This window comes from Haplochromis burtoni, unplaced genomic scaffold, assembly GCF_018398535.1.
Source record: "Haplochromis burtoni strain Fernald_Lab_line unplaced genomic scaffold, NCSU_Asbu1 Contig_634, whole genome shotgun sequence".
NCBI lineage: Eukaryota > Metazoa > Chordata > Actinopteri > Cichliformes > Cichlidae > Haplochromis > Haplochromis burtoni.
In genome coordinates, this window is record NW_024582995.1 from 194,688 (window position 1) to 204,437 (window position 9,750).

Consider the following 9,750-nt stretch of genomic DNA (forward strand, 5'->3'; position numbering starts at 1 on the left):
TTAGGGCTGACACTTGCCTAATGGCCACTGTTTTGCAGCGATTTCCCTAATTAACTACATTTGTAGAATTTCCTTGTAAAGCTATGAATGTCCTCCTTCAGAGTTATTTGTTGGAAATATCCACTGGTATACTGCTGGGCACTTCCTCCTCTAAGAAAATTTCTCGTAACATTAAAAATCAATGTGCAGAATGTGTGTAAAATATGCTGATGCCAAGAAACTCTGTGATGATTGTATTCCAGTCAGAGTAATATATATTTTTTGTGCATTACAGTATGTTTAAATGACCAGACAGTGATGTGCATTACCTAAACATTAAATGTGTTTATTCCAAATTGAGCACTATACAGGATTTGTTCTTTAACAACCCTTTAACATTTCTGTACTTGTGTTTGATCTGCATGGCGATTTTGTTCCATTATGCTGCTTATGTACATGTTGTATAAAAGTCATAAATCATGTAAGTGACTGTACTATCCTGGTTGTTCGATCAACAGCAATCATCCAAGTAAGAAACCATGTCCTACAGTAAATGTTTTTTGATTATATTCCATGATAAATATACATTATGTGCCTGCATATTCCTTCCATCAATGCCTCAACGTGTCAAATAAACAGTATTTTTCTCTGGTATGACCCATTTGGAGATTAAAATATTTTTTTTAAAAAGTAAACTAACAACAACTACATAAACTAAATGAAATTGCTGGCTTTGCAATATATTTACACACACAAAAATCTTATTCTGCTTGAAATAGTGGCTACACATAAAGTCACATATACTTTACATGTAGAGACATTTTTATTGTCCCCGAATTTCAGCTTCTTGCGTTTTTACTACTGTTCCATGCAAGATTCCTCTATTTGCAAGATGCTAAAATGCTCAAAGGTTTTATTGCATAGACTATTTCACACTGTTATTAACCCTCCAACCGTTCCTGGGTGGATTTGCAGTGGTGCTTAGGACACACATAGACTGTATGTAAGTGGCTAGTGAAGTCCTCTTGTGAAGCCCCACACTGGGTATTTTCACTATTGCCATCACACCTTTTTAAAACTACACCTTACCAGCCCAGTGTTGGATCTGACTACAACAGGATCTACAGTTTGTAAATCAAAAATCTTTAATCACAAATGTTACATTTTAACATATGAACTTCTGGGTGTGTTTAATATAACTGGAAATTGCCACAAGCCCATAAATTAATCAAGAAAATGTTTATTGAAAGCCAAGGGCCTTTTCCCCCCAAAACGTCTTTGGAATGGGAAGTCTTTTGGAATTGGCATTCAGAGCCAGAGGCTATGTCCATCTTTTATATACAGTTAGTGGATTTGGATAATTTTAACTTCCACTTTTAGACAACTTTCCTCACATTATCTGTGACTGAGTGGAATCATTGACTACCAGCTGCCTGAGGCAGCAAAGCAACCCCAGACCAGATAATTTCCAACATCATCCATCACACTTAGTATGACTTTCCTCTGGAAAGCACCCTTTGGTCTTCTCTTTCCTAGATTTTGTATGCCCAGAGAAGGCTTTTGTCTTTATCAGCATTCTGAGCCTCTTTGGAGAGTAGACATGTACGCACTGGCACCAACAGTTACCTGCACATCCTACGACTGAGTTTTGGGGACTATATTTGCCACTGGTATATGATTTACTTCACAGTGGAATGATCATTTCAAAAGATTTCACAGGATTCTGTAAAAAGTCTGAGAGTTCTTCAGATACTCACACCGCACATTTCAATGACAAAAAGAACAACACACCCAAGATGTCAAAGGTTTAAATAAGACAGACCACATGTTTAAATATCACTGCATAAAGTTCTTCAAAACACTAGCAACCCAACCACCTAATTTTACACTTAAAGAAAGATAAATGTATCAGTGTGTACTTACTTTTTCTATCTGTTTTGTATCTATCTATATTTTTAATTATTTTTTTGAATTATAAAAATTACTCTGGGGCATTTGTTTGAACCCATATCTTTATCTGTGGTGTGTTTGTACAAACATGTCAAAAGAGCCAATATTCGACCTGTTCACAGAGCTGTGTAAGTCTTTGGACCACTACTTTACTTGAAAATGGGAATAAGGGCCAGGAATGTTTTTCAAACAGACATATATGGAAATGCAGTTTAAAAAGTAAGAAATTGAGTTTTCAATCGTAAAGAAAGAACTTGAAAGACACGGGTATTGACTGGTTATTTGCCAAGTTGTTTCCTATGTGTAGACACAATACTGGCTCATCTGTTGAGTTGCATATTTTCCGGTGAATGATTATAAGTCAGGCTAAAGTGGCTTAAATAAACATTCTTCAGATAATGTGTTAAAAACAGCCAGTGTCCAAAGAAAAACTTTGAATGACCTTCAGAAAGTAAAGACCAACATAATAAGAAAGTTTGGCTCCTTGGATGCAAAATATAAAGAAATAAGGGGTTCAAGACTTTTACATAGTACTGCAGTTTTTTATAAGTGGACATACAGTTGTTTCATTTTGCAGTTTTCTTTTATGTTGTTTCTGACAATACAAAGTGTGTGAATAAATAACACTAGAAGACGAATTTATACTGTAACAATAATAACGCTTTAAATGAAACTTTCCAAAGCTCTTCTCCTTTCATGTACAGTATGGGCTTATATTTTGCTTGGTTTTAGGATCTCAAATGTCTCATTTCACAGGCTGTTGTAGATCTCGAGAAAATGGTAGGATCTCAAAATGCAGTGATATATGGTGTAAAAGAGAAAAGAGGAGCTGGTGGTTGCAACATCAGCAGGCACACCTGCTCCTCACAGATGCCTCCTCCACTTCATGGCTGGAGACGGGGCTGCCATTGGGTTCTGAGCCTTGGCCCCCGTATGTGCTCTGCTCCATCCTCTTCATCACCAAATTCAGCAGGGTGGTCACCGCCAGGTCCACATCAGCACCCGTCACTGCACTTGTCTCAAAGTACGGGATGCTTAGGAGAATGTGGAACAAAAAAAACCAAAAACATTAGCTGATCTTAAAAATGATTGTTTTACAATCCAAAATAAGTCTTTGCTGTAAAAGTTTTTTTTACAGATCCAAGATCAGGGAAAACTGTTGACCAGCACCATCTTATGGTGACAGAATTAAAACTAGATTTCCGTCATCTTCAAGGAAAAGAGAAAATAATTTCTAATCTGAACTCATTAACTCATCATGAACCTGTGGAAAACACAAACTTCTAAGTCACAGTTACCAGATGAAGCTATATAAATATAAAATGATATTAAATTTAAAATTTAAAATGGCACCAGAGTAGTGATAGCAAACAATTTTAATAAAGTGTCATTTCGTTTTGGTTTGGCTGATAATGTCTTTCTCAGCAATTAGGCTGTAAAAATATAATGATCCCACTGTCAGTTTGTATTTGTAGGTCATGCTGAAAAGCCCCTTTGGGCTTCAGCTTGGAAAATGGGGTCTCGTTTGGGATAATTCACACTTCTGGCTCAAATGAACTCATCAGTTCAGGCAACCACTTTCATCTATTCATAATAATGGATATTGTGTACGAATCAGCAAAAAGTCCAAAAGTTATCCCCTTCTCATCTGTCATTTATAAATCTGTAGGAAATCTAGTAGGACACACTGGATGTCTTTTTTATGTTGTACACTTGGCATCGTTACTAGAATCAGGTGATAATGTATGAAGGCCAAGGGAAAGTTTTTTGAGAGACCTACTAAAATTGGAGAAGCTAAAATGAGTAAAAACAATTCATAAAATAATAATTTACCACAGAACAATAGCAATAAAAAGGTTACAGTAACCTTATATTTAATGTGGTAGAACGTCAGGTTTAATAAGTCTTCTGAATATTAAAAAAATAAAACAGGACATAAGATCAATAAAAGTCATACACAAAACTGTAAACTGTTGTCACATGAAGTTTGGTTATTAATTTAATACCATGGCAGTATTAATAAACAAACAAACAGCAGCCATAATTATGTTTGCGCAGAGGAAAGAAAAATGAAAAAACAAGTATGAAAGTACACTATTATGTCTCTTTATGGGTACAGACATATTTTTATGATTAATACAGTGTTTGTAAGGCCTTACCCATATCTGTCTGCCAGATCTCTGGCTTGCCTGGCGTGAACACTTCTCATGTCTCTGACGTCTGCCTTGGTACCCACCAACACCACATCTGGACTCTCACAGTACGCGTTGGCCTGCAGCTGACCTGAAACACAGAGGAAGCCACGCAAAGCCTCAGCATACATGAGAAGAAACTCAGAATCAGTCGAGATTATTATCTGTGCAGCAACATAAAACTAAATATATTGATTGGAAGCAGAACAGGGGGCTCAGTGGAAACATACTCATCCAGTTTCTGACATTGAGGAAACTTTGCTGATTGGTCAAGTCAAACATCAACAGGAAGCCCATGGCATCTCGGAAGAAAGCTGTGGTGAGGCTGCGGAACCTAAAGAAAAAGCAGATTTTTTAGAAAGCAGATGTCAAAGTGACATGTCTAAGCACCTGCTGAATGGATTTAAATACAATACAACATTCATGGTCCCAAGAATCCTACTGGCGTTTGGGATTTCTGTAACTGCATCCCCAGCAGACCCACAAGGCTAAAATTGTTTTTTCTTAGCACAGACTGTATATAAAGGATGGAAGATGTTACTTGCATTGTTTCTAGGAGGTAACTACTCTGGTTCCAAGAAGAGAAAATAGCTTTCAGTTTGGTTTTTCAGTGGCCTCAGCAAAAGTTATTCCAGTTTAGGGTCTTTATCACTAGTTTCAAGTCTTAGCGTAATATTACGTATGATGATAAAAGCAGAGTATGCTTTAGCCACTACCTTATGAACGTGTGGGTTACTTGATAAAGTCTGTGCCACCTTGTACACATGGTGTCTGGTTTCATAAAGCTATGATGGAGAGGGCTCAAAGAAATAGGACTTCAGTAACAAGTGGGTGACATCAGAGTGGCTACACTAAAGTAAGAACTATGCAGTCCTGATTACACCTTTAGTGCTTCTACAGGAAGGTAAGTAGCAGCAGGAGGCTGCTAATCAAATACATTTAATCAACTGATCATCAGCAAGTGTGAGGATCTCTTTAAATGCAGAATCTATTGCATTTTGCTTGTCTGGAGCATTGAAGGGTGAGTTAGCACAATCCTACAACCTTTCTCAGATCAAACAACAAATTCAGACAAGCGCCAAATTTCAGACTCTACAGGCCTCAGTTAGCATGCTAAGGTTTACAGCGTTGGGAAGGTTACTTTTAAAATGTATTCCACAACAGATTACAGAATACATGCCCCAAAATGTATATTGTAACGTATTCCGTTTCATTACTCAATGAGAGTAACGTATTCTGAATACTTTGGATTACTTAATATATTATCATGCTTTTTACAACTACATGAATGTACTATTGCTGTGTGATTTATTACTATTACTGAAGGCTACTCGCCATACCAATACTAACTAGATTTTTAAATCTTAATATAAAATGAGAAACAGTAGGGTGGACATTAGGTAAGGCTGCATTTTTTGTAGCGAACTATAAAACAGGTCAGCAGCTCCGAACCGTAGTAAAGGGACCTCTGGCTAATACGTCGGGTTCTGTGTCGGGCTCATAGCCGAAAACTAGCTTTACTTTGTTTTCTGGGTCAACTTTGCGAGAGACAGAGAGAGGCGTTGAAAGGCTGCTCCAACTGAACTTATTGTTATTTTGAAGGAAAACACGAACACAGTGTACAGTCGAGCCTTAATAGCTTACTTACAACTGGGCTCGTCAGGCTCTCTTTTTGGCTGCAGTGGTTATTTTTATATTTACATGCTTCCAGCTCCCGTTTCTGGTCGGTGACAACTCGTACTTTTCCACTCTTCTTTTTCTCCCTCCCTTGCACACAGACAGATAATGAGTATGGCAGTGCCTTCTCCCTGCAGCACGGACTACACTGCCCATGAGGCTACATCCTTTAGGGCTATGCCTGTAACACTCTGCCTGTTGCCTTCATATTAAATAATGTTTTGAATAATAAAGATATTCCTTCACATCGTTGTATGGGGCTGCAAGTAGGGGTGACATGGGTCGTGAGATTGAGACACAGACAGAGTCTCTTAATGTGATTTGTTTGGGTTCCCACCAGTGTGGAATTACCAAAAATAGAGAGGGCATAGCTTAACATATAAAGCAGGAAAAGACCGCTGTGTAATCCATTTATTTCAACAAAGTAACTGCATTCTGAATACCGGCACATGTATTCCGTTACTCCCCAACACTGAAAGTTTGTGACAATACAATTAGCAAAAGACTGAACAAGAGTTGTTCTCTCTAAAAAGAACATGTCAGAACAAATGACAAGATGTCAGGAACAATATCTTTTGGACAGATGACACCAAAGCAGAGATGTTTGTCCATAATGCACAATATAGTGTTTAGCTTGGAGGAAACCAAACACAGTATATCAAGGCAAACACCTTATACCACCTGTCAAGACTGTTAGTGGAGGGTGAAGAATTAAGCTGGTTTTGCAACCACATCATGTATCATGTGCCTGACAGCTAAATTTGGACATTCCGGACATGAAATGGACTACATAAACCAGGTGTGAGGAATTAATTATCAGGTGCAAAGAGTTTTAAAATGATAAATAATGCTTCGATCCTCCACACACACACTTATTTATGAAATATTAACTATGAATTATGAAACAAAGAAAAATTTCATGATTACCTCTCTTGTCCTGCTGTGTCCCAGAGCTGAAGGTGAACTTTGAAGTTCTTCTCAGTTGCCCCATCTACACCTGTCCCCGTATAAACCTAAAGCAATACACAGAGCCCAGTAATCAACTCAAAAAGTTCAAAATGCTCCACATCCAAACCAAATTACACGATTTCTATTTTACGTTTTGTGTCATTTCTTTGGATTAGCAGGATGCGTGGACGGATGCAACACAGTTACACTTATGATAGGGATCAAGCAAAATAGATAATTTGATATAACAGGTCTACTTTATGGACAAAACTCAACGTGACCATAGCTGTACTGGCAACATAATACCACACTAATGTTTTAGTTTCATATAAGCAGCAAATAGAGACGTCTTTTTTCTCTTGGCTACAGACTTGACTACAGAGATTTTCATATAACATAAAAACCTAGCATTTTCAGTATAGCTGATTACATCAGGAAAAATACATTTAGGGTTGCTACTTCAGCTTCAAAATCGTGGTTTTACTCAATAAGGATTTACAGGATTTCATTTTGTTCTTTGTTATATTTTTTCAAGAAGAAAGTATTAAACTTTTGATTTGTAATTCTCTATTTTGTTTTAATTATTTCCCTAAGACGAGTTTGGCACGTCTAAGTGTTTATTAGACATTCAGTTAGATTTTCTTCAATAGATTATTACCATGTTACTAACAACCTGAGTTAACACATTTTTTCTAACAGACGATGAAGCCAGAAAATAATTTTACCCTCTATATGCATACTTTTTCTTTATTATTGTTTTAAGTAAGAAGAACACTCTCAGATTGAGATAGTTTTTTAGTCCAGTGAGTATTTGCAGATTTTTCTTTGTCTTTCTTGTAAAATTTAAAATAGTTTCAATAAATGTGAAAAGTTCTACTAAAATAGAGCAACCTGAACGCCTCAATTTATTGTGACTTGCTGCAAGAAGTCAGTGAAACAAACAAACAAACTAACAAAAAAAGACCACATATGACTGTTAACACAAAGACAACAAAAACATTTTAAATAACATTTGATATTAAAGATGCAGATTTCACTGGTGGGGATCAATATTGGAGGGAGTCTGGGGGTCATCCCTTCAAACATATCTTTGCTTCTTTTATATTTCCTACAATATATCTCCACTAGAATGCTTTCTTGACTCTAGTGATCCCACATTAACCTGTCAAATAATAATTTGTTGTGTACTCTATTAAAAGTTAATGGCCACTTATTTCTGTATCAAACATTATCTGCCAATTATTATAAAATACTTAAAAAGATAAATGTGTAAAAGGCTTACCTGGCCTTACTGAGTTTTTGAAATGGTTTTTTCCCTATAATTTAAATACCATTAACATGTACTCACCACTCTCTTTTCCCTGAAGTCGATGCCCACTGTGGTTGTGAATTTGCGGTTGAACTTGTTGTCAGTGTACCTGTAGAGGAAGGTGGTCTTTCCCACTCCTGAGTCCCCCAGAGCCAGCAGCTTGATCAGATAGTCATAGTCCCAGTTAGCCATTGTACAGCTGAGTGCCGAACCTGCCACAGAGTTTAGCTCACATTACAACACTTTGCTGGTTTTCACATGTCCCAAACCATGAGAGTTGAGACACATGTGGGAAAATAACAACTTATAAGGTTAAATTCTTCAACCTAAGCTGCAGTTCTCAGTCTGAGGCTGTAGGACCATCACACAGGCTTAGCAGGACGTCATAACTCCCCACTCATTAGGCACTGATCAGAGAAGGACTAGCACATGACTGGAGCTGGCTTCCACATGAGTAGTCAAATGCCTCTCCAGAGTTTTCTCTAACTTTGCTTAGCAAAACCCAGCTTGTTTGGCACACAGAAGTCCTTTTATTGACTTAAAGAGCTATGGGCAGACAGCTCAGCAGTGCATGACGCAACTATGTCATCGCAATGCTTTGCTTACACTGTCAGCTGGGGGTAGTCCAGTAAAGGCAGGATGGGAAATCCCATTTAATGATGCCAAATAGTTAAAAGTATTTTTCTTACTCCCTTATGTACTTAAAAAAAACTACATTAAAAGAGATATTACTATATCTTACTCTGTGCAATCAAGTGACAAGGATGCTGCTTAATTAACCCTCTAATGATTAACAAAAAGACTGACTAGATTAACACAAAACATTACTTTAGTAATTTTCTAAATAGTCCAAACATCAATACTACACCCTCAACACACACAAACCATTAAAACTTTAAAATCTTACCAGTCTACGTGGAGAAAATGAAAACATCCGTTCACAAGTTGCACCGCTTGTTCTTAATAAATAACCACTATCATCATTCGATGGTACATTGCATAGCCTGAACCTTTCCCCTGTGCTACATGTGATCCAGGGAGGAGTTTAATACCAGCTTCTGCTGTGTTTACAGACCCTTGTGTTTTCCGCTGTTATTTACGAGGAAAAAGGGCTCTTTGAACACTGGATAGTCTGTGGATTTAAGTGGAAATGGTCCAACCAAAAAAAACGGGCCTCACGTCTGGAGGCTCAGTGAAGTAATCCTGCTTCTAAACACAAAGCGGCCTGTAGACGTTTTTAAGTTCTATAAAAGGTTTTATTTCTAAAAAGGAAAACTATGTCACTTATATGTGCTGTGGTACAAAAAAAAAGAACTTTAAATATATATCAATTGTCAGCACTGTCAGGTTAATCAGTAATGTCTGAAGTGAGGCTTTCTGCTCATACTAATTTTTAAGGTTATAGTTTAGTTATTCCATTATTGAGCTTAACTACTGATCATTGATGGAATCAGTTAATTTCCTCCTTTATTGCTGGGCAGGTTCTGTATCTTTTCTATATATACTTAAACAGTTAAAAGCAGGATTAAAAGCTTAGTATACCCCTCCTTTTAAAGTCCCCCTTCCTTTACGTGAACTACATACAGATTGGTTGCCTCTCACAAAAAATGGTTTGACCATGTTTAATATGAACATCTACCATTATAATATGTTGTATGATAGAAAATATATTTTATACACACGGTAAAGATATCA

At 37.1% G+C, this 9,750-nt stretch overlaps 1 protein-coding gene across 2 annotated transcripts; it reads right to left on the minus strand.

The window, feature by feature from the left end:
• Positions 1 to 1,773: 1,773 nt before the first annotated feature.
• On the minus strand, positions 1,774 to 9,748 carry LOC102291626 (ras-related protein Rab-27B). 2 transcript variants are annotated; one of them, XM_005949090.3, is made up of 6 exons: positions 8,382 to 9,748; positions 8,095 to 8,267; positions 6,726 to 6,811; positions 4,352 to 4,455; positions 4,089 to 4,212; positions 1,774 to 2,963 (listed from the first exon to the last, which is right to left on the minus strand). In XM_005949090.3, the coding sequence occupies exons 1-6, from the start codon at positions 8,416 to 8,418 to the stop codon at positions 2,774 to 2,776; spliced, it is 714 nt and encodes a 237-aa protein (XP_005949152.1). In that variant the 5' UTR covers positions 8,419 to 9,748; the 3' UTR covers positions 1,774 to 2,773. The 2 variants fall into 2 exon arrangements, with proteins under 2 accessions (XP_005949152.1, XP_005949153.1); XM_005949091.3 differs by having other exon boundaries at positions 8,963 to 9,747.
• Between the last annotated feature and the right edge of the window lie 2 nt (positions 9,749 to 9,750).

Coding starts and splice junctions, on each gene's coding strand:
- LOC102291626 (XM_005949090.3), bottom strand. CDS start 8,418: ATGGTCCTACAGCCTCAGACTGAGAACTGCAGCTTAG. Junction 6,812..8,094: donor ACTTCAGGGAAAAGAGAGTG/GTGAGTACATGT, acceptor GTATTGCTTTAG/GTTTATACGGGGACAGGTGT. Junction 2,964..4,088: donor GATCTGGCAGACAGATATGG/GTAAGGCCTTAC, acceptor CATTCTCCTAAG/CATCCCGTACTTTGAGACAA.